Source organism: Gekko japonicus, unplaced genomic scaffold (genome assembly GCF_001447785.1).
Source record: "Gekko japonicus isolate JY-2015 unplaced genomic scaffold, Gekko_japonicus_V1.1 scaffold1406, whole genome shotgun sequence".
Classification (NCBI taxonomy): Eukaryota; Metazoa; Chordata; class Lepidosauria; order Squamata; family Gekkonidae; genus Gekko; species Gekko japonicus.
The window spans coordinates 369,890-393,657 of record NW_015160254.1 but is presented as its reverse complement, the minus strand read 5'-3'; the positions used below and the strand labels follow the sequence as shown (position 1 = coordinate 393,657).

The 23,768-nt window shown below is 43.8% G+C and overlaps 2 protein-coding genes across 2 annotated transcripts in view; one reads left to right on the top strand and one right to left on the bottom strand.

Annotated features, from left to right (window-relative positions):
- LOC107113117 (vesicle-trafficking protein SEC22b-like) overlaps nt 1-693 on the bottom strand; it is a 12,654-nt gene extending 11,961 nt beyond the window's left edge. Inside the window, exon 1 of the mRNA XM_015414387.1 lies at nt 167-693. Coding sequence (XP_015269873.1) covers nt 167-693 — 527 coding nt within the window. The remainder of the gene's footprint in view (nt 1-166) is intronic.
- PACS2 (phosphofurin acidic cluster sorting protein 2) overlaps nt 692-23,768 on the top strand; it is a 110,931-nt gene continuing 87,854 nt past the window's right edge. Inside the window, exons 1-2 of the mRNA XM_015414377.1 lie at nt 692-747; nt 20,976-21,063. Of these exons, the coding sequence (XP_015269863.1) occupies nt 692-747; nt 20,976-21,063 (144 nt within the window). The remainder of the gene's footprint in view (nt 748-20,975; nt 21,064-23,768) is intronic.

Here is a 23,768-nt window from a genome sequence, read left to right as displayed (position 1 = left end):
CCGACCCCGGCTTCCTGTCCGACTTCCGCGGGGCTCGGCTCCCCAGCGACTCCCCGTCCTCACGTTCCGCGCCTCAGCCCGCGAGATGGGCGCCGTCGACCGCCTCCCGGGAAGCTCTTCTTGCGCCGCCGAGCGTCTCGCCGGTTTCCGGGTCCTCCCGCGCTACTCTCTCTGGCCGAGGGGCGTGCAGCTTTTCCTCCACGCGGGCCGGAGGGCAGCGGAGAAGTCCGCGGCCGGAGGCAACGGCGGCGCCGTCGGGGTTCCCAGCCTCTGCCCGCCTTTCCTTCCCTGCAGCCTCTCCAGGCCGAGATTTCCGCGCCCTTCCGTCTTCCTCCCCTCTGCCTCGGCAGACCAGTGCGGCGCGCGGCCGCGTGCCTCCCGTGCCCCCATTGCCTCCCTCCCGCGCGAGCCGGCGCACTCACACGTGCCGACGCTGCACGCGTCCCGCCGGCCGTGCAGGTGGCGCGCGGCGGCGGCGGCCCCGCCTCCCCGCGTGACGTCTCGCACCTTGGCCGCCCTCTCGCCCAATGAGCGGCCGCGGGGGCGTTGCCAAGGGCGACGAGCGGCGGCTTCTGCTTCTGCCCGGGGTCTGGCCTGGCGCTCCGGAGCGATGGCGGCGGCAGCGGCGGAGTCTCCCCGCGGAGGCCCCCCGAGCGGGGCGGCGGCGGCGCCCTCGGGCGACCCGGTGCCCATGACTCTGTTCGCGGCCTGGGAAATGGACGGCTCCGCGCCCATCTGCGTCCCTCGGTGAGTCCCAGCTGCCTGGGCGCGGCGGCGGCGGCTGTGGCCGTCTGGGCATTGCCCGCCCGGCTCCCGGCGGTGAGGGAAACAAGCGGGCGGCCTCCCTCCCTCCCTGCCTGGCGGCCGCCAACGGTCCTCCTGGGCTGGAGAACAATGCGCGGAATTCACCCCGGGCCGGATTCCTGCGCCCTCAGGCTGCGGGCCCGGGAGGACGCGGCATGCCGCCCTCGGCTTTGCGCTTGGCCGTCAGAAGAAAGGGGCCCCTGCTTGCTCTGAGCTGCCGCACTCGCAGTTGGGTGGGTGGGGGTAAGGAAAACCCCTTGGTGCCGTCCTCCCCCCCCGCCGCCGCCGCCGCCTTTCGGTGCAACTCGGCACAGCGGCAGGCTGCCGGCGACGCGCGAGCTTTGGCTGGGGGCGGCTTGTGTCGGGAATTGGGGTCCTTGCTCCGGGCAGGCTCGGCTGCATCGTTCCCGCTTTCCAAGTTACGTGTAGTTGTGGCCGGGAGTAACGCCTCTGCTTGGCACGCAAGAGGTCCCAGGTTCAATCCCCGGCATCTCGACGGTGGGTTCTCTTGACCTTTGGCTCTTGGCTTGTGGTTCATGGCCTGTCAGACCACATTAAAGGTGACACATGTGCCTCCAAGAAGACTATAAAACTACAATATTGCTTGCCTGATGTGTACACAACCACAGAGATCTGTGGCTATGGATGATCCACCAGTGCCATAGAGTAATACCTCCAAAAAACGGGGACCTTCCAGGAATTTGTGGGGGAGAGGAAATCCCTGTTCCCACTGGTCTCCGCTTCCTCTTGCAGCCTTTTCCTGCCCCCTCTGCTCCACTGCCTCTGTCCAGCTCACCTGCTCGGCTGGGGGCAGCACCCCCTTCAACCTCACCACCAATGTTCCCTCTAAGTGATAGAGTTTTGTGAGCAGAAATTCTACTTGGTGAGCTACTGGCATTAAAGTTGTGAACGAGCGCTTTGGCCATTGCATAAATTAGTTTGCTCCGGAGCCCTCCTTCCTGAGCTGAGACAAAAAGGGGTGAGCCGGAGGCTAAAAAACTGTGAGCTAGCTCACACTAACTCAGCTTAGAGAGAACACTGGTTCTCTGCAGCGGGAAAGGGGGCTTGCTGGTAGGGTTGGCAGCTCCAGGTTGGGAGATACCTGGAGATTTGGGCACATTAACACAAACAAAGCAAGGCTTCACTGGCTCCATCAGATAAGAATGCAGAGATTACACATTCAGTCGCTGTGTATTCATTCTTAGATTGCGGGAATCGCATTTTAAAAGTTCTTAAATTCAGATTTCTATTTTTGTATATTATGACTGTGTTGTTTTTTTTCTCTCCCTCACATATTATGCTTACACTGTATGTTGGTCTTAAGACCATAATAACGAAACTACTACGACCTGGAGATTTGGGGGGTGGAGCCTGAGGAGGGGTGGTGTTTAGGGAGGGGAGGGGCTTCCGTGGGGTATAATGCCACAGGGTCCACTTTCCAAAATGGTTGTGGACTAACTGGGGCAAGTCGGTTTGTAGGAGAAATGGATGAAGGCAGGATACAGTTTGGTCCCTTCATTGTCCTTGCCAATGCTGCCTTCCCTTTTCTTCCATACAGTGAAAGGAAGCAACAATATCTTCCCTTTGTGTATAACGCAGAGGAAAAAACTCAGAGGAAGAAGCGAAATTGACAGTGTTAAAATTGACAGGTGGACTGGCATTAAAGTTGTGAGCCAGCAATTTGGCTACTGCATAAGTTAGTTTGCTCTGGAGCCATCCTTCCTGAGCTCGGACGAAAATCTGTGAGCTGGAGGAGGCTAAGAAACTATGAGCTAGCTCACACTAACTCAGCTTAGAGGGAACACTGACTGGTGGTGGTGAAAGAGTCATATTTGCTTAAAGTGGGGGGGGCTGGGGGAGATTTTCCTATTCATTGAGAACTTCAGCCCCACCAGGAAAAAACTTGCCCCACAAGCCACAAAATCCTGGCTTAGGGCCTGTCTCCACTTAAAAGGGTTCAGGCAGTAAGTGATGGGAAAGACCTCTGCCTGAGACCCTGGAGAGCCACTGCCAGTCTGAGTAGACAGTACTGAGCTTGATGGACCAAAGGTCTGATTCAGTGTAGGCAGTTTCATATGTTCATATATGTAATATATTGGTCATAAATAATTTCTCCATTGAATGATCTGTTAAATATGCTTTGCCATTTGTGTGTAAAGAGATGCTGTAGTGGTTAAGTGCGTGGACTCTAAAATGGGAGAACCAGGTTTGATTCCCCACTCCTCCACTTGCACCTGCTTGATGACCTTGGGCAAGCCGTAGTTCTAATAAGAGCTGTCCTTGAAAAAGAGCAGTCTGTCAGAGCTCTCTCAGCCCCACCTACCTCACAGGGTGTCTGTTGTGGGGAGGTGGAGGGAAAGGAGTTTGTAAGCCGCTCTGAGACACCTTTGGGTAGTGAAGGGCGGGGTATAAATCCAAACTCTTCTTCTCTTCTTCTCTGTTAAAATATCTGTTGCTTGGCAGTTGGAACCAGATTTTTTTGTGAACCCCTCACCAGTTAAGTTGCTAGGAGACCTTTTATAGAAAACGCCTGTACTTTATCGGTGACTATAGGCCCATTTTCGAATCTGAACTCTGGGGGCAAGATTATTGAAGGGGTGGTGGCTTAGCATTTGCAGAACCATCTGATAACACCTCTGCTCTTGACCTTGTTTAAATTCTGTTGTCAGACCTGGCTTTGGAACAGCGACAGTTTTGGTAGATCTGCTGGACAGTCTTCATTTACAGCCAAGTAAGGGTCTCCTAGTGTTCCCTATGGGCCTATCAGATACTTGGATGTGGTTGATCTCTTGCTACTATTGAAGCATTTGAGATCTGCTGTAGGGGTTGGAGGTGTAGCACAGAGGTGGCTTGAACCTTTTTTGATTGGTTGAATGAAGAAGATTGGGGTGGGGGTGAGGAATGGGCTACATAGAATTCGTTGTGGGGTTTGCCATAGGCCACTTTGAAGTTATGGTATAGTCTTCCAGAGAAAACTACATCAGCATCTCTGTTGTAGCTCCAGCCTGGGGTTCCAGCTATATCTGTATATATTTAAATAAATAGATTTCAAGATAGAAGGGGGCATGTTGTATATGTTGCTTTCCTTCAGGGTAAGTAGTTGTTAATTTATTGATAGAAGATAACAATTTAACAACTGAATCAAGTTTCCCATTTTGTGATTTGTGTTTCTGTTCAAGTTACGAATTAACTGGTTGCTATAGTTAAACAGGGGGCCTGGCTTGGCTCTGTTTGTGCTTGCCGCTCCCTCTGTCCCTTCAAGCCCTTTGGCATGCAGAGTGGACTTGTGCTGAGGTCTGGAGAAAGTAGAATTGTGTTTCTTGCCTTCTCCAAGATTCTGCACAGGAGAAGGTTGGAGAGGGGATGTCCTCATCTGATTTGTAGGGATATCCATACACAGACAGTATTTCTTGAAATCTTTGTCCAAAACTTTCCATAAAAAAAGGGTTGATAACTGCTTTGGTAAACATTATATTTTCACAAGATGGAGAGTAAATGTTTATCTTTTTTCAGTAGATAAGTAGCTGGCATGGAAAGGTGGCATTTTATGAGAACATTTTAATCGTAACCTTTCCGCATGGCTCAAGGCAGCTTACAATAAAGCTGAGTACAACCAAAAAGAAAGACACAACCCTGCATGGGATGGGAAAGGTAACCAAAAAGGTTGGAAAAAAGAAAAAGAAAGTAAGATATAACTGTGCAAATGTACAAAATATAATGTATAACTTAATAATCAATCACTAGTGCTAAGATATCATTTAAAAACAACAGTCCTATGGTTAAATATATAAGTACCTAATCCCAATATGAAGACAAATGTCCATTCATATGAATGCAGGTTAAAAGGTACATAATGTTTTCATATGCAAAAATCAATATGTATGTCGGCAATAAGCCTTCCTCAGTGGTGATAGATCAAGATGGGTAGCCATGGGCCCTGGTCACATGGGCCGGATATGGGGGGGAGGCGTGGCTAATTGCCCCGGAGGAAACTAATGCGCGGCCTCCCGCGCACATGTCCCGGTCGAGGTCCCGTGGTTAGGGGGGAGATGCCGACCAGACGGGTATCCTGCAGAAGCCGTGCCGCGCGATCGCACGAGCAATTGCTCTTTGTGCGCATGCGCTGTTGGGCGCTGTTGCGCAACCTGCGGAGACTTGGGAGACAACCCCCCCCCCTTGTGTGCGACGAACAGCGGTGGGCGCCGAATGCCACGTAAGTCCACCGGAAACGCAATCAGACGCCCGACCTTGCCCCGCGGCTTCTGGAAACTAGGACCTCGGAGGTACTAGTTTTTTACTCCGCATCTTCGGCGGGAAGCCTCGGGTTAGCCATGGGAGCTCTACACTTCCCAGATGTTGCGGTGTGATTGCGCCCGTAATATCCACCTATCATCCGTATCGTCAGCGCGGCAAATGCTCCGTGTGTCCGCAGCCCATGTTAGTTGGTCTGTAGCAATAGAAAAGAGCAGTAGCACCTTAAAGACTAGCAAAAACATGGGAAACTCATCAAGATGTAAAATATTTCATTTGCTCATGGATCTGAAATAGACAAAACATGTAACTTAACAACTGCAAATTAAAAAAAAATCTCCTAATTATTTTAGAAGAAAGATGTAGCTTACTGGGAAAAAACCAATAAATGGTACAATATTTACCTTTTTAGGTCCAATCTGCAATGTTCAAGGCTCCAATGGAGTGCTCAGGTTCAACTAGAAAAGAATCAGCACCATAGTAGTCCACCCCCCTGAATATATGGAAAATATGATGCAACAGGAGAGAGAAAGAGAGAGGATGAAAAAATGACACAGAGGTAATCAGCAACACCTGAGAGAGGAAAATTGCATCACCCTGCTTGCACGTCTCAATTGAAAAAATAGCCAAGTCTATCATACACACAGCCAGTCAATTTCTTCATTCAAACCTCTTGGCACCAGAGTATCCAACATGCAGATCCAGGACTCCCTTCAAAAGTTGAATTTGTTGTGAAAAATGCACCTGCAGCTTTTCTATGACCCAGAACTTAAGGTCCTTACCTGTATGTCCCAAGGACATGTAGTGCTTCACAAATGGAGCTGGCAATTTTTGCTGTCTGATGCAGCTTCTGTGTTCAGATATTCTCACTTGTCATTCCTACATACAACAAATTGCACGGGCACTGTATACAATAAATGACCCCTCTAGACAAAAGATATAGTAATGTCTGGCCATTGAAGAATTTTGGACTACTTTGATTTTAAGACAAAGGCCACAAACCAAACAATTACCACATGAAAAATAATCTTTTGGACTGTGCTCAACACCTGTCAGGGTATCGTCTGAAGTATGTTCTTTAAATGTACTCCTGACCAACATATCTTTAAGATTTTTTGCTTTTTAAAGGTAAATAGAGGTTTGGACCTACATCTATGGATGTAAGACAAAAGGTATCAATGGTTTTCAATTATATGTCTCATGCCAGTATAGTGCCATCATAAGTTAAGGGAATAATCATCCTGTCTGTGTTGTTACTGCGAATCTTAGGTGTCAGTAAGGATTCCCTTAGCGTGTTCTTAGCTTTATAGAAGGCTTGTTTGAGAATTCTGGAAGAATATCCTCTATCCTTTAATTGTTCCATAAGGATGTTGGCTTGTCTATAAAAAATTTATATCATGGCTTCTAATCCTCAACGTCTGAGAAAAAGGAAAATTTCTCTTCAGGTGTTAAGGATGGAAACTATCACCTGCTAAAAAAGAGTTCGCATCCATGGGTTTTCTGAAAATACCAGTATTTTTAATAAAAACATCTAAAAAGTTAATCCTAGACCTGTCATATACCATTTCAAATTTAATACTGTGATGTATTGTATTAATATACTGCCTAAACTGGATAAGGCGCTCCTCTGAACCTTTCCAAATGAGGAAAATATCACCAAAGTAACTTTTATATAGGATGATGTTGTCCCTATAGATATTATTATCCCTCTGGAGGATGAAATTTTCTAATGTAATCTGGCCATGAACAAATTTGCTAATTCTGGGGCAAATTTGCACCCCATGGCCAATGTTCCCTCTAAGCTGCGAGGTCTTGTGAGCAAAAATTCTACTTTGTGAGCTATGGGCATTAAAATTGTGAGTGAGCGATTTGGCTACTGCATAAATTAGTTTGCTCTGGAGCCCTCCTTCCTGAGCTGAGACAAAAATGTGTGAGCCAGAGGCTAAAAAACTGTGAGCTGGCTCACACTAACTCAGCTTAGAGGGACCACTGCCCATGGCTGTGCCTGAGATTTGCCAAAAGAATTGTCCTTGAAACTGGAAAAAATTCTTCATCTAGCATAACTCAGCCAAATGGCATAAAAAAGATGGGGGGGGGCCTGGAAAAGCATTCCTTCTTATCCAAAGCCTCCTATTGTGGAATGTTTATGTATAAAGAAACAACATCCATAGTAACAAAAATAGCCTTCTGCAATACCTCCTGTTAATGTGATTTTAAAAATCCATTGTGTCTCTGAAATAAGATGTAGTGCAGGGGACAAATGCTTTTCAGAAGGGTTCTAGATACATTGCCAGAGGTTCCAAAATGGAGCCACAGCCTGAGACAATAGGTCTACCAGAAGTTGGAAAGGTACCTTTATGGATATTAGGCAGGAGATAGAACTGTGGCACTCTACCCTCAGTATCCGATAAGGTCATATGTGGACTTATTAATCCATCCGTCCTCCTTTGTCTAAAATACTCAAAATGGTTTTCCTAATCATAGAGGAGGGGTTCTCTGTGATCCATGTGTACTGATTGGTGTTATTTAGCTGTCTAAATGCCTCCGTAAGATCATGGTTTTTAAATCCTATGTTAGCACTCATGATTGTATTATTAAATTATATATTATATGTTGTACATTTGCACTATGTGCACAATTATATTTTACTTCCTTTTTCTTTGCTCCAGTCTTTTTGGCTAGCTTACAATAAAGCACCAAGCAGACCACAAATTTATTCCAAAGCCTAATAAAATGCTTGCAAGCTGTCCTCCATTAAATGATGTGGTGAATTAAAATTGCCTTGCAGAGCCTCCTAAAAGTTTTCGAGGACAGCACTCCCGTCACTTCCTCAGGGAGCTCGTTCCACAAAGTGGGAGCAACCAGAGAACAATTATGTGCCACTGATCCCGGATATACCACCTTTAATGAGGAAACAATTTGAAGGTGGTACACAATTAATACTTGTTTCAGGTTATTTTTTTTTCCTGAACAAGCGGTTTGAAGCTGGAACATTTTGGGAAGTTCTGTTAAGCTTCGGTAGGCTTGGGTTGTTTTCCAGTGAATGTAGTTCTTGTTCACTGTGTTTCTTGTGGTTTCCCCCCCTTCCTTTCCCCTCCTGTTTGCACCTGTACAATGGTATCATGATGAAATAATTGAGACTGGATTTAAATCAGATTCACTGTCTTTAAAAAACTCTTTAGAACATCATTAGCAAGCATACACTTAAGTACTGAAGAAGGTGAAGATTTGGCTGTATCATGGCTATCCAGTAATCATCTTCCTCCATTAATTCCACCTACAATAAAGTTCAAAACTACAGATGAACCATTCAAGAAAATGGGGATTAATACAAACTTTTAAATAGCAGCCCAAAAATGAACTTCTTAGGGGCAAAGCATAAAAGCAGGACAAAGGAGAGAAAAATTCACTCCAGAGCTTGGGAAAATAAGATTTTTTCCCCTGTTTATTAATTGAAGAGAATATAATAATGGAAACTACCTGGGAACTAGTAGCATGAGGTTATGTACATGATTAGTTAGGGTAAAGCAATGGCCTTATATTTTAGGAAAAGGATCTTCCCTGTCCTCTGACAGTGAGACTCGTGAGTTACTGCCAGTATGGATTTTTGCTTAATTCACGTTCTTCCTACAAATTACACAGTTCACGCTTTCCTGGTTTAGACCTTGGATTATTTTAGCACAGAATTTTTACACTTCTGCGTGACATGATGTTACCACTTAGTACAAGGATGTGATATGAACTGGGGTATTAGGAGGATGACAAAGAAGTGGAAATGCCTGGAAGCTTTTGTTCCTGAGAGATGCGAAAGGGAACAAGGATGCTGAGTCCTTTCGAGATTTTTTCCCCGTATTGCATGGTTGTAAATATCAACGGTGAACTAGTTTGTTCTGGAGGTGTCGGTGACCTGCCCCCCTCCCTGAATAACTGGGAAAACAGGTTATGGGAACATTTTCTCCTAGAGAACGCTGTGTTCTCCACGGGTGGCCGTCTATGCACATTTCAAGCCATTTGGTTTCCACTGGTCGCATACTTGTCTAATGGGGATGTTCTCCCCAATAATCGCTATTGTCAAGGCCTTTTGTATTTTTGAAGCCTCTGCTAGGTCCCTTCATGATGCTTCAATTTGTCCTGATTCTTGTCCAGCTTACTGACGAATATCTGTTCCACTTTATGCAAATGTTTATTTTTGTATTATATTGAAAATAATAAAATTTTAAAAAGAAATTTCGCTGTGAAAATGGAGTTTACCATGCGTTCCTGTGGATTAGGACCTCTGTATTGAAACTGCTAACATACAGAGCTGCTGCAGGAAATTAATTGGATTTCTTCTGAAGAATTCAGTGCCCAGACAAGTAGGAGGGCATTAATTTTGCATGTGCACATAAATATTCATGTATTGGGGGGGGGGGGCTGGAGGAGAGGAGGAGGTACCAGTGATGGCAAGTGTGAACAATCTCCCTTCCCTTTGTTCCACACCTTCATGTTATTCACTATTAATGTTCCCTCTAAGCTGCGGAGTCTTGTGAGCAGAAATTCTACTTTGTGAGCTACTGACATTAAAGTTGTGAGCAAGCGATTTGGCCACTGCATAAATTAGTTTGCTCTGGAGCCATCCTTCCCGAGCTAAGACAAAAATGTGTGAGCCAGAGGCTAAAAAACTGTGAGCTAGCTCACACTAACTCAGCTTAGAGGGAACACTGTTCACTATCCGAAAGAGTCTCCGAGCAGCTTACAATCTCCCTTCCCCACAACAGACACCCTGTGAGGTAGGTGGGGCTGAGAGAGCTCTGAGAATCATAGAGTTGGAAGGGACCTCAGGGGTCATCTAGAGAACAGCTCAGAGAGGACTGTGACGGACCCAAGGTCACACCCACAGCTGCATGTGGAGGAGTGGGGAATCAAACCCGATTCTCCCAGATTAAGAGTCCGTGCTCCTAACCACTACACCAAACTTGGCGAGATTGGTGAGATCCTGACTTGTCTGAGGTATGATCAAAGGCTTTGGACACTACCAGCCCCCCCCCCCATCTCTCTCTCTCTGCTCCTTTGTTTCTGTGTTATACAAAAGAGGGTATCTAAATTGCGTTCATGCAGCTCCAGGAGGAAGATGTGCAGGGTCTTTGTTTGCATGGTTCTTCAGAGCGTGTAAATAGGAAACAGTAGTTACATATGTGTCTCTGTTGCTGCTTGGGAGAGTTATGGAGTCGGTGTATAGTGTGCTCACGCTGCCTGTTGACGGTATCCCACTTGTGATCTAATGTTTGTCCTTGCAGTTCTAGAGGCTGTAACTACTGAGATAATCGGCCATTTTTCACATTGTAAGAAACTTGCTGGGGTTTGTGCTGGAATAATGAGAACATTTGTTCCCTGCTGACAAGCTGGTACAAAAAGGCACTGTGGCCTGAGAGACCGTCTGCACGGTTGTTACTGTACATACCCTTTATAGGCCCATGGCTGACAGCAGATGCAGTTTCATCCTTAAGAGTTTCAATCCGCAAAGTGTGCCAAACACCTAAGCTATCAAAATTACGATAAATGGTCTGATTCAGAGATGAGGGATTGGGGAAACTTCCTTTAAAAAAAAAAAATGGACCTGAAGGTTACAATTAATAATGGGTTGGTGTAATTGTACAATGGCCCGGACCTGGATAGCCGAGGCTAGATCTTGTCTGATCTTGGTGGCTGGCTAATATTTGGAAGGGAGATCAGCAAGGAATACCAGGGCCGTGATGTGGAGGCAGGCAATGGCAAACCACCTCTGAATGTCTCTTGCCCTGATGAAAACCCTGCGGGGTCTCGGCCAGTTGTGACTTGATGGCATTTTCCACCCCCATTAACTGTGCAATAGTTGCTATTTTTTCCTGTTAATAGTAATAGTTCTTTCTTTATAAATGTTACCTAGAAATGAATGATTTTTAAAATAAAGGAGTTTAAATGAAGTCAGCAGATGCAGTGCTAGCTGTCAAAGGCCTCTGTCTGATCTCTGGACTTTGTACATTCAATAGGCTACTTTGGAATAGCTGCCAGTTCCATCCAGGCACTGGAACACCTTGTCTGTCATCTTCCTTCATAGATTCTTTTTGTGCCAGGGCCCAGAAAAATGTATGATTTATTGCATGCGCTGCCTTTTTGCCCCCTAAAGGCATTCAAATGTCACCTTATTGCTCTTAAAAACAAGCTGGACTCTGTGTCTGCGTGGGAAATTTCCTGGGCATCTACCGTCAGCCTCTTCAAGCTTTGCAAAAGAAGAATGGGATTCAAGCATAACAAATAAGTAAAATCCAGTTGGTCAGCCGTGTTGGTCTGAAGCAGTTTAGAGTCCAATGGCACCTTTAAGACCAGCAAAGGTTTATTCAAGGTATGAGCTTTCGTTTGCACAAGGTTCAAACTTATAGCAAGAGAATGAACAGCAAATTAACATGCAATATGATGATGATCAAGATATGTAAAGTGACACTAAATAACAAGTTAAGGTTATAGGTTCCACAGTTGTAAAGCAATAAATATGTCGAACTAGCAGATAAATGTCTAAAGGTGTGTTTTCTAATTTTGGGAAGTGACTAGGAATCTTCACTCTCTCCTGTCAGGCGTGGAGGGCACTTAACACTACCTCCCCCTCTAAAAAATCCTGTTATGTCATCAGACATCCTAATATCCCTTGCATACAGGGGTAATTTCCTGTGGGAGTGCACAGGAGCAGAGCTCCAGCAGTAAGGAGCCCAGGGGGCAGGCACATGCAATAAGCCCCGCCCCTGCTCCCAGCAGCCCTCAGTTGGGCCATGAGGAGCAAGAAGCAGCCAGGTAAGTTGCAGAGCCCCCCCCCCGTGAGGGCAGAACTGCGCCCCCCCCAATAGCTAGCAATCCAAAACAGTCCAGTGGAGCCTGAGTGGTCGGTGTTGCCTTCTGACACACTTCCGGTGATGTCAGGGTGTGTGGCATATGCAAATAAGTTATGCTAATGAGTTATGCTAATGAGCTCCTGCACCTCTTTTTCTACGAAATGACCCCTGCTTGCATACATTCAGTGTTCTAATATACTATTTTGAAAAAGAAATACATTAAAATACAGAGGATTTATAGTATTTCTTGTTGAGAATACATATGTGAGGACTGAATGAGTTAGCATATGTAATGAGATAAAAAACCAATATCCTTGTTCAGTCCTGGGGAGGTTTTTGTTCCAGCTGTTGTAATGACTTGTAATTCAGCAATTTCCCTTTCCATTCTGTTTCTGAAGTTCCTTTGTAATGAAACAGCTATTTTGAGGTCACGAACGTCCTGGAAGGTTGAAGTGTTCTCCTACAGGTTTCTCAGTCTTTGATTCCTGGTGTCACATTTGTGTCCATTTATCCTCTGGCGTAGGGTTTGTCCTGTTTGTCCTATGCAGAGAACTGAAGAGCATTGTTGTCAGACTCCTCCTTGCATCGTAATAAGCACGCTTTTGAAGAAAAGGGTAACTTTATTAGAGCTGAAGGTGCATAACAGGATCACTGTTCAGAATGAGGGGTAAAAGCAATGGCAAAGCATATAATAAACATTCAAACTACTACGGGCCAATTGCGGGGGTTCCCGCGCACGCCTTTGGCCTGAGAACTAACGGTCCCAAGGCTCTCATGTTATCTTCTTCTCACGGTGTTTAGTGAGAACTTCTCTACACTAACAAGCTCTTGCATCCACCTGTGGCCTTGAGCGAGATAATTGTTTTGGTGAGCTACATAGACATGCGCATCTACGATTCTACAGTGAAAGAGGCAAGCGCACACACATATACAGAAAGAAAACAAAACATTGGCAGCTTGCTGACAATTGTTGACATTTAATGACATATACAATGTTAGAAGATGAGCAAGTGAATGAGCTTTTGATGATGTAGTTGATGTTGTTAGGTCCGGTGATTGTGTTGTCCGGGTGTATGTGGCAGCAAAGTTGGCATCTGCGTTTATTGCAAGCTCTGGTCCCAGTGTCCATGTTCAGGTGAGATGTTGCATTATTGTGGGTGAGTAGTTGCTCGAGACAGGGGGGACTGTCTGTGCGCAAGAAAAGGTCCCCCCCCCCAGTACTTGTGAAAGAGAACTGCCATTATCCAGTAGTAAGGTTGTAACCTGGACACTACTGTTGTAAGTCATTGATGATGTGTTGAACTGTTTTGAGTTGAGAGCTGTATGTGACCACTAATGGTGTTCTATTATTGTCTCTTTTGGGCCTGTCTTCTAATAGGTTTTCTCTGGATATCATTCTGGCTTTGTTAATCTGTTTCCTGACTTCATCAGGTGGATACTTTAGTTCCAAAAAGGTGTGTTGTAGCTCTCTCAGGTGTGAATCTCTGTAGGGTTGGAGCAGATTCGGCTGTAGCGCAGAGCCTGGCTGTATACAATGGATTGTTTGGTATGTTTAGGATGGTGGCTGGAGGCATGTAGGCATGTTTGTCGGTTAGTAGGTTTCCGGTATAAGGTGGTGTCTATGCATCTACTGTGTACTTTTACAGTAGTGTCCAGAAAATGTATTTCTTGCATGGATTGGTTCATTGTCAGGCCGATGGTGGGGCCTTCTACCAGGCATTCAACGATTTTCACCCCACCATCCCAGTCACTAACCACAATTAGAAAAGACACCTTTAGACATTTATCTGCTAGTTTGTCATATTTATTGCTTTACAACTGTGGACCCTATAACCTTAACTTGTTATTTAGTGTCACTTTACATATCTTGATCATCATCATATTGCATGTTAATTTGCTGTTCATTCTCTGGCTTTAAGTTTGAACCTTGCCTGCCATTCTAACATATTTGATAAAGTGTGCGTACACACGAAAGCTTGTACCTTGAATAAACCTTTGTTGGTCTTAAAGGTGTCACTGGACTTTAAATAAGTAAAATTTAGCTTTTGCTGCATGTAGGACTCAGTGTAAAGGAGCGTGTGAGAATGCTAGCTCTCTCTCCTCTCTCTGCTGCCCCTCACCGGTGTGGACGATGATGCCTGAAGAGACCTGATTGAGAATCGTAGTCAGCTGAAGCTGAGAGTTGGCATTGATAACCGTGTGGCTGTCCTGTGAGATGGGTGTGAAACATGGCACAGGCAGCAGGGATTTGCAGTTTTACATTATTTACAGATCAAGACAGGTTGCCGTATTAGTTTGTGTGTAGCAGCAGAAACAAGCGAGAGTCCAGCAGCACCTTAAAGGCGACCAAATTTGTGGCAGGGTATGAGCTTTTGTGAGTCACTGCTCACTTCTTCAGATACATTATTTATAGTCCACTTTTCTCCTTGAGATTCAAGGTAGATTACACAATGCAAGTCAGTGCAATCAATACAATAAGACATCTGAGAAGTAATAGGACTATGATTACAGAAACCTGAAAACATAGTATAAGTAGTGTGCCTAGCCCGGAGGGCCTATTGGCTTGGCTTGAAAACCTGATCCTGCCTGCTCTATAGCTGTGTACTACTGTCTGCTCAGTTGCCTCGAAGAAAAAACATACCCAGGCACTTCTGCATATTCGTTTTTAAATTTTAGCTGAAACTAAATATCCTCAAAGTAGAAAAAAATTATGCAGCCATAAAGCCCATGCAAAATCTAAAACCCAAGAACAGAATCTGTGTAATTTATTTTTTAATTTATTAAATTGGATTTACTAGGCCTCCCTTCTCTACAAGTAGGGCTCAGGGTGGCTTACAACAGAATAATAGACAATCTCAATATAGAACTAGTTTAAAACAGTCCAATAAATACCAATACATAAGAACAGTATATATACGATATATAAGATGGTGAAGGAATCGCAATTCCCTGGCCTCCCTGGGGGCAGGGGTTATGAGGGATGGGGAATTATATTAGAGCACCAAAGGAAGCCCCATTGCTGTCCTCAACTGAAGGGCCGGCAGAACATCTCTGCCTTGCATGCCCTGCGGAAAGCTAACAGCTCCCGCAGGGAACAGGTGTCTTCCGGCAGAGCATTCCACTAGGCATGGGCCAGGGCAGAGAAAACCCTGGCCCTGGTTGAGGACAGCCAGAGTTCTCTCGGGCCGGGGACCACCAGGAGGTTCTTGTTTCCTGAGCGTAACGCTCTCCCAGGGTGTCACGGCTCAGGTGGGGTGTCACCTGGTGCTGCCACCACTCTGGATTTAGGATCCCTTGAGAAGGCCTCCCTTTTGGCCGAATAATAGGCGTGAGGACCAGGCAGAGTACAACAAGGAAAAGATTTATCTTATAGGCGGTCAAAAAAACAAGGTGCAGGAATAATAACAGTAAGTGGGTGAAAAGGAAAGAAATCAAATGTCCTAACGTATCTAAATATACTGTCCCTAGCTCATTATCTCAAGTGGCTTTAGACTACTCACCCTTCCCTCAGGATGAGGGTTTCTTCCCCACAGCAGCCTCTCTTCTGGCTCTGTTCCCTGGGAAGAAGAACAGCTTTCTCTCTTGCACCAGTTCTTTTATTCCCCAGCCCTCTTCTTCCCTATTGGTCAAAATTGGTGCCAAAACTTCCCAAGGCCTTCAGGAGTTTGTAGGCCCAGCCTCCCCTACTGCTAGCCAGGCTCCCTGGGCCTAGTAGGCCTCTGGTGGCACAGCCCAGATCACGACACAGGGACATACCTTTTAGCTAGGTAGGAGGGAGGGTTATCAACTCAGTGGAAGCAGACCTGTGTTTCGTAAAGAAGGTAATACCACCTAATTTGGCTTCAGTTGACTCTCTTATCTTGGGCAGTACCTTAAATTAAGCATGGTTAATATAGAGGCTAAAGGGTGGTCCTTGTTGTTCTCACCCGGCAAGGGAGCTGTGTTTCTCATTTTGCACGTGAGACCATTTTGGATGGAGTTGGGTGGTTTCTGGTTTCCAGTGTGAGAACAAAGAACGGAGGCATGGACTCACTGCTGTTTCCCAGAGGACAATGCTTTAACCCCACACTTCGGCAGTCAGGTTCAGTTAATTGCCTGCTTGCATCTCACAGAGGATGCATGGAAGATCAGATCTTAACATCACAGCCTGAGCAATCCAAACTGATGAAGAATTCTGGTGAGACTAGAAGTTTGCTCAATATTTTGTATCAGTTTGGTTGGTCCTTGTACAATATATTTCACAGATTTCATTCTTAATTTTGGATTTTTCATGGACCAATGTAGCTGTGTAACTTTTCTCATGAAACAGGGGCAGCTGCTGAGAAAACCACAGATGTGCCACCGTGTCCAACACTGCTCTGCAGATTTGTATAAAGCGTTGGAGGAGAGTGAATTCCTTTTCAGCTGAGTTTGCAACATGGCACTGTGAAGGATATTTTGCATTCTGGAGGAGTCCATCTTTTCCTGGGAGCTTGTGGGCAGTTCTCTATGTGCACAGTTGTGTTACAGTTGAAGCATCTCTTCAGCCTCTTGTTCCAGTTCCAATAACTCTTTTCTCTTCCCCCGAGAATCTGCTTTACCCCCACTAGGCATCCTATCTAGTAGCCACGCAGGTTTCATCTGTCTTTTGGATCAGCATTTTAACTTAGTGCCAGCAGTGTTCTGTAGTGAGTCCAAAATTATCTCTGCCATGTTCTTTGTGGAAATCATAATCTTTTTTTTTTTGCAATTAAGTTTTTAAATTAAATTTTATAACTAACTTGAACATTCAACATTAAATAATCTTACAATAAACGGTTATAAACATTTTTACATACGATTTTAACTAATAAAAAGCAAAGTCCTTATATTTCTGCGGTAAACTAAAAGTCTGTGGTTGACAGCCAGCAATATATTAAAAAAACGAACCATTTTTCCATAAAATTGTTCTGTATATTGGGATTGTCCTGTGCAATTAACTGCATCGCGATTTTGTCGGATACAATCATGTCCCATACTTTGGCTCTCCATTGTGTCAACGTAGGAATTTTTGTTGCTTTCCAGTATTGTGCAATTAGATTCTTGGCTGCCATCAGTAACATTGAAATAATTTCCAACTTTTGTCTAGATATTTTTGATCCTGGCCAATAGTGAAGTAAAAGTGATGCAGGGTTATTCGGTATTTCATAGTTTGTAATTGTTTTGATTTCATTTATGATTTTGTTCCAATATAGTTGTATTCTGGGACAAGCCCACCAACAATGTTTCAAATCTCCTTTATCACCACATCCCTTCCAACAATGTGGAGTCGGTTTAAACTTACTTCTAAGTAAACGATTGGGTGTAAGATACCATCTTGCGTATAACTTAAAATGTTGTAACTTTAAATTGATGTGTCTACTAGAAAACACACTCAAAGTCCAAATTTGATTCCATTGGGGTTCTGTGAATATTATCCCACAATCCCTCTTCCAAGCCTGTTGAATTGAGGAAATATGAGACCATACTTTTTTGTTTAATAAATGATAAATTTTTGCTAATAAGGTTTTGGTCTCTTGTCCTTGTTTTTTCAAAAATAATTCAAATGATGTCATTAGTTCTCTGTAAATATCTGTCGTATGACTCAGGGTTAATAGCATATGATGAAGCTGGGAGTACGATAACCACAAAATTGAGGTACCATATTTTTGCTCTATCTGTTGTTGTGTACCAATTTTACTACTAAATAAAAAATCCTGAATTCTACAAATACCTTTAGCCCTAAATCCTGACATAAATTGTTTGTCTGTACCTGGAATAAACCAGGATTGTCCAAATATTGTAGTTATAGGGGAAACTCCAGGAGCCAAGATATGTCTATATTTATTCCATGTTTGTAAAGTATGCCTTAAAAAAGGATTCTTCAATTTCAATGTCTGTTGCTGTTTTGGTGTATTCCATATCACTTCACTAAGATGCTTAGGTAAAATTTCTAGTTGCTCAATATATAGCCATTTTTAGTACAATTATTAAGGGAATAATAATGAATGTTTCTTAATTGTGATGCTAAATAATATCTTTCCAAATCAGGCAATCCTATATCTCCTAATTTAGAAGGTTTAGTTAACGTAACATAATTAATTCTCGCCTTTTTTCCATTCCAAATAAAATTAATTAATATGTTTTTCCATAATGAAAAATCTTTAACCGGAATTGAAATAGGTAAATTTTGAAAAAGATATAGAAATTTGGGGAGCAATATCACTTTTATTAAATCTATCTTTTCTAACAAATTTAAATATAATTTGCTCCAGTCATTTAATATAATTTTAATTTGATTTATAAGAGGAGTATAATTTGATGTAAATAAATCTGATAAATTAAGTGGGATATTTATACCTAAGTGTTTCCAATGTTTTAGTACCCAATTAAAATTAAATTTTGATTTCAATTGTTGCATTTGACTTGAAGGAAGATAAATTGAATAAATTTCCGATTTTTTATAGTTAACAGCAAAACCCAATATTTTGCCGAATCTCTGTATATGACTAGTTACATTTTGCAATGAGATTTCTGGTTGAGTTAAATAAAATATTGCATCATCTGCGTAAAGACTTATTTTAAAATGTTCTGAATTTATTTTTATACCATGTATATTTATGTCCGATCTAACCGCATGGGCCAAAGGCTCTATAGACAAGGCAAATAAAAGGGATGATAAAGGACAGCCCTGTCTTGTTCCCCTTTTCAAATATATATCATTAGATCTAAAATGATTTACACATATCTGAGCTTTAGGACATTGATAAAAAGCTTGTATGGTTTGTTTAAAGATGGGGCCAAAGTTCATTGCATTGAGAAGTTCTTGTAAGTATTGGGGCTCTACTCTGTCAAAGGCTTTTTCAGCATCTGTAGACAATATAAGAGTTTGTAACTTGTTTTTCCTACAATAATTAATTACGTATTTGCCCCCAAAACAATAACTTGATGGGTTTTCTGAAGGTAGACAGTGACTTTGGAAAAGATGGAGGGGTTTGTCTGAGGTGGACTATAGGTGTAAATGTTGCTTGATGACCCTGTAAGCACCATGGGGAAAGCTACCAGGTTTGGTGAATAGTGTTAAGTGTTGCTTAGTTAGGGTAAATGGGTGAGGGGAAGTGAGGCTGGAGGTTGGTGGGGTTAGTCCAGTGTGAGGCCATAGGTTCTTGGGAGATCCATTGTTCCTAAGTTATGCATCTCCGTAGGGTGTGGAGAGGGTCATCAGCTAGTCAGACGCTGTCTTTCACAATTCTAAACTATGTCCAGGCTTGTCTCTGGCTGGCATGTGTCATTTTGGGCCAAGCAGTGTATTGCATTTACCATATTTGGGATGATACATTCTGGAGGGTGTTTATGGTTTTCTAGCTATAAACTGCCCCTCAGTGAGAGGAGGGGTCTGACTGCTAACAACACAGGGATCGGGGAGGGCCCAGCACTGCAGAGGTGTCTACTGACAATGTTCCAGCAGAGTCATACTCCCCCTGCCAGAGCCTGCAAGGGAGACCTCGCCACCGGTCCCTGAAATAACCACTAGGCTTCCACTGGGCAGGATACAAACCAAGGCCTGTAGTCCCCCAGGGGATGCTCTCACTCCACAGGAACAGTGGGGGGAGAAGGCCCAGGCCAAGGTGGCCCAAAGGAGGCAAAGTGCTCAACTGGCTGCACGCAACCCCATCCCGTAGCCAGGCAGTGAGAACAGTTATTCTTTGTAGGATCCTGACCAAAGCACAGTGTGGCCCCAGGAGCTTCATGGCCCCAGCAGGTCAGCCAAGCCTGATTACTTCCCAGCCTATTTAGGCTGAGGCTTGGGAAGGCTGCCTTGCCGAAACAACTGGTCCATGCCCGTGTGCTTGCTTCTCCATTAAAAAGGAAAACTTTCCCAGATTTAATATCTTGTTGAAGGCTTTCACGGCCGGAGTTCATTAGTTGTTGACACAGAGAATACTCCATCTTTCTGTGTTAAATCTCTGAGGATGCCAGTCACAGCTGCTGGCGAAATGTCAGGTACTACAATGCCAAGACTATGGCCATACAGCCCCGAAAATCTACAACTAGTTTCCCAGATTTTTCTGCAATCCTGGGTTAACCTCCAATTTTGCAGGAAAATCTGCTTTCTTTCTCCATGGCCCCAGTCTGTGGATTTAAGTATCTGCAGATGGGACAACAATTGGCTATTGGAATATATGATGATGTATAAGCACCTCGGGGTGTATCATATCCAGCCCCATGAAGGCTAAGCAATTGGTGAAAAGGTAGATGTTCTAAAAACTTCAAATCAGCCTCTATAACCTTATCTTGAGATATATACCCCAGTATGCAATTTGTGTAAGTTTTTTCACGATCTTGGCATACTTATTGTTTAGTTCTGATTGTCTGCTTGTTGATCAAGCACTTATAAGCTGCCTTAAGCTCCTTTCCCTTCCCTTGGCTTGGCAGATACTGTCCTTTTGGTGATTCAGAAGAACTCTGGACAGAATAAGGTAGATGATGGCATTTCTTTTAGTGAACTAACACAGACTCATGATTGAAGTGTGTGAGATTTCACTGCTTGTAGGTAGATTAGAGCTGCATATTTCCTTTCACTCTCCTTTGAATGTGGAAACACAATACAACTAACAAAATGGAATACACAGTTGGGTCAGAAGAGGCCTATGGATGGACTCCTGATCTCTCTCTTCTTCTCCTACTAAGTTGACTGCTGATGGAGGCAAAAATGGTCCAGTTCAAGTCTCTAGCTTTCTGAAGTGGCATTTCAGGCATTTTTGCTCAAATTCACCAGAAGCAATTCACCCCTGTCCTCCGTTATAAGCTAAGAGAGATGCATATACTCTTGAAGTGGTTGCCATTCCTGACAGAGCCGTGTGGGTTTTTCCGGAGGGTGTGCGTGTTTGCATGTGACTAGCATGCTTTTTTTCCCTGAATGGAAGCATGTGTAATGTGCTAAACTCCCTTTACAAGGCACAAAGGATGCCATTGTCTGCCTTCTGGCTGTTTCTAGATGTTTTTGTTGTCTTGCATTCTTTTGTCTGATGGTTCACTTTCAGGTATAACTGAATATTGTGTATTGGTTTGAATTTGCAGGTTGTGCAGCCTGACTCTGAAGAAACTGGTGGTGTTAAAAGAACTGGATAAAGATCTCACTTCTGTGGTAGTAGCAGTCAAAATGCAGGTAATGGGATGCTAATCCGGTGCATGGCAAAGGGGTCTTGTGGCCCACTGATACAATTCTGTTGCTTAACTTTTCTTCAGTTAGCCAGAAAAATGAGTTGTGGTACCAGCATTTTGGGAAAATATGGCTACATTCAGGTGTAATTACCATGAGCCCAGAGGTACTTGGGCTTAGCATGCTTTGTCCTCCTGCCTCCTCCCTCACCTGACATGCATTTCGGATACTGGTTTGCAGCAAATCACAGTTTGTTGTTTATAAGCTGCCTTCAAATCAGGATTAAACCATGGTTTGGAATCCTGGTTTATAGCAATAAAAAAGTGGTTTTGTAACAAACAAACAAGGAAATGATCAATATTGCAAACACACTCAATGCCAGGAGGGTGAAAGGATGCGAACTTGAGGCTCATTATGTCTGAATGCAGAAAGATATGAAGAGAACCCCAGTAGTGGGCTGAACGTTAGGCTAGAGTTTAGCAGAGGTGGACTGACATTTCTATTGTGCCATGAAGTTCGTCAGGTGACCTTGGGCCAATCACTGTGTCTCAGCCTAAGTTACCTCCAGAGATGTGAGGTTAATTTGTGTATTCAAAGTGGAATCGGTTTCAAATAGATCTGAAGTTATGGATATTTTGACAGGGTTGAGCAATTGTGCATTATTTCATCTAGGCATCTGTAAAGTCCAGCTGTATCACAGTACTATTTTCAACAGTAAAAAGACAGAATGCAGAACTATGTTAATACGGGAAACTATTTTTAAATGTTATATTTTGTTTCTTGTAAAACAATAATTTAGACATGTTGTAACACGCTGTTTAGCATGGTGACTTCCCTATTTCTACACAAAGGAAATTACAGCATTTCTGTCCTGGGTCAGGCATTAAATGTTTTCATGCCAATAAAGGTTTTGTGTGTTGTTGCATTAAAAGTTCACATTTACATTGAAAAGAGAACAAAAGCAATCAACAGAAGAAAGGACCATCAAGCCCATTTTCCAAATTTTCAAGAAAGCAATAATTTCCAGTTAAATTATCCTGCGTAAGAATGTTTCTTACAGACCACGTGAAGGTCTTGGCCTGAAGCCAATGGTAGTCTTTGATGTCCACATATAAATAGACTTTAGACTTTGCACTGAAGTTATCAGTGGTCTAAGTTTGTGCCCTTAACAGATGGAACAAACTGAATGGTAAAAATGTATGTTTTTTAAATCATGCCGGATGAAAGGAGAAGGCAAGAATGCAACTATTGGAAGCTGTCTGGGACCCACAGAAATAGATTCAAGGTGGCATTCTGAGTCAACCTGGCTGCTTAAGAGGACTCAGTAGTTGAAGTGCAAGACTGGAACTGAAATAGAGCATTCTTGTTAGTACTATGTTTACTTTATTTACAAATTAAAGTATTAAGGACATAGTAACGGACAGTGTCCTAGCCCCCCATGCTAAATATACCAGCAGCTGTCTTAACTATCTGTATATTTGGTGTGAGGACTAGCAAGTGGGTGTTCTGGACCCTTTATGGAGGCTGGGTGATGTTCCAGGGCAACCTGTTTCTCTCCAGTCAAGATCTGTTATAGCCCTTGTAGCCATTTGAATTGTGCACCCTTGTTTTAAAGCCTTTGTGCAGACATGCAGAAGGAGCCCAATTTATGTGCCTTCCGATTTCTTTGGCCTAAAACAAAAATGAGTAGAGGCTCCTTGTGTGCTCATCCAGTGTGGAGAGTCAGTGTGGTGTAGTGGTTCGAATGCTTGCACTATGACCTGAGAAGTCCAGGTGTGAACTTCTGCTCTGCCATGGAAGCTTGCTGGCCAGCCACATACTCTCAACCTGACCTACTTCACAGGGTTGTTGTGAGGATAAAATAGATGAGAGGAGAACGATGTAAAGCTCTTTTGGTTCACATTGCAGAGAAAGGTGGGGTATAAATGAAGAAGAAGAAGAGAAGAAGAGATTGGATTTATAGCCCTCCCTTCACTTGGAGTCTCAGAGCGGCTTACAAACTCCTTTCCCTTCCTCTCCCCACAACAGACACCCTGTGAGGTGGGTGGGGCTGAGAGAGCTCTTGACAGAAACTGCTCTTTTTCAAGGACAGCTGTGCCAGAGCTTGTGACTGACCCAAAGTCACATCAGCAGGTACAAGTGGAGGAGTGGGGAATCAAACCTGGTTCTCCCAGATTAGAGTCCGCACACTTAACCACTACACCAAACTGGCTCTCCAATGAATGTAAATAAAACCGATAGTATGCCAGATTCACACATTTATTTATTGATTTGATTTGATTTTTACCCTGCCCTCCCCGCCGAGGCACATCACACCCTTTGGGGAGGGATTTAGTGGTGGAGTGACTGTTCCCCTGCAGAGAAATGGACTTAATAACCTGATGATGACGTGAATCCAGGCCTTAGTCTCTTGTGTCACCTCCTAAGCGTGTATGATAAATTACTGCCAATGCCTGATATACGTGTTGTTGTTTTTATGTGCAGGGTTCAAAACGAATATTACGGTCTCATGAAATTGTACTCCATTCAAATGGGCATATAGAAACAGAACTCGCACTGACCTTTTCCCTACAGTTAATGAAGGAAACCCTCCCTCACGTGTTTATTATCTCCTTCTATTGCAAGAGTTTAGCTTAGTTACATAAGCTTATTATCCAGAAGTGGTTTTAGTCAACTAAATCTGATGTGGGGTTATAGGCCTAGCTCACCAT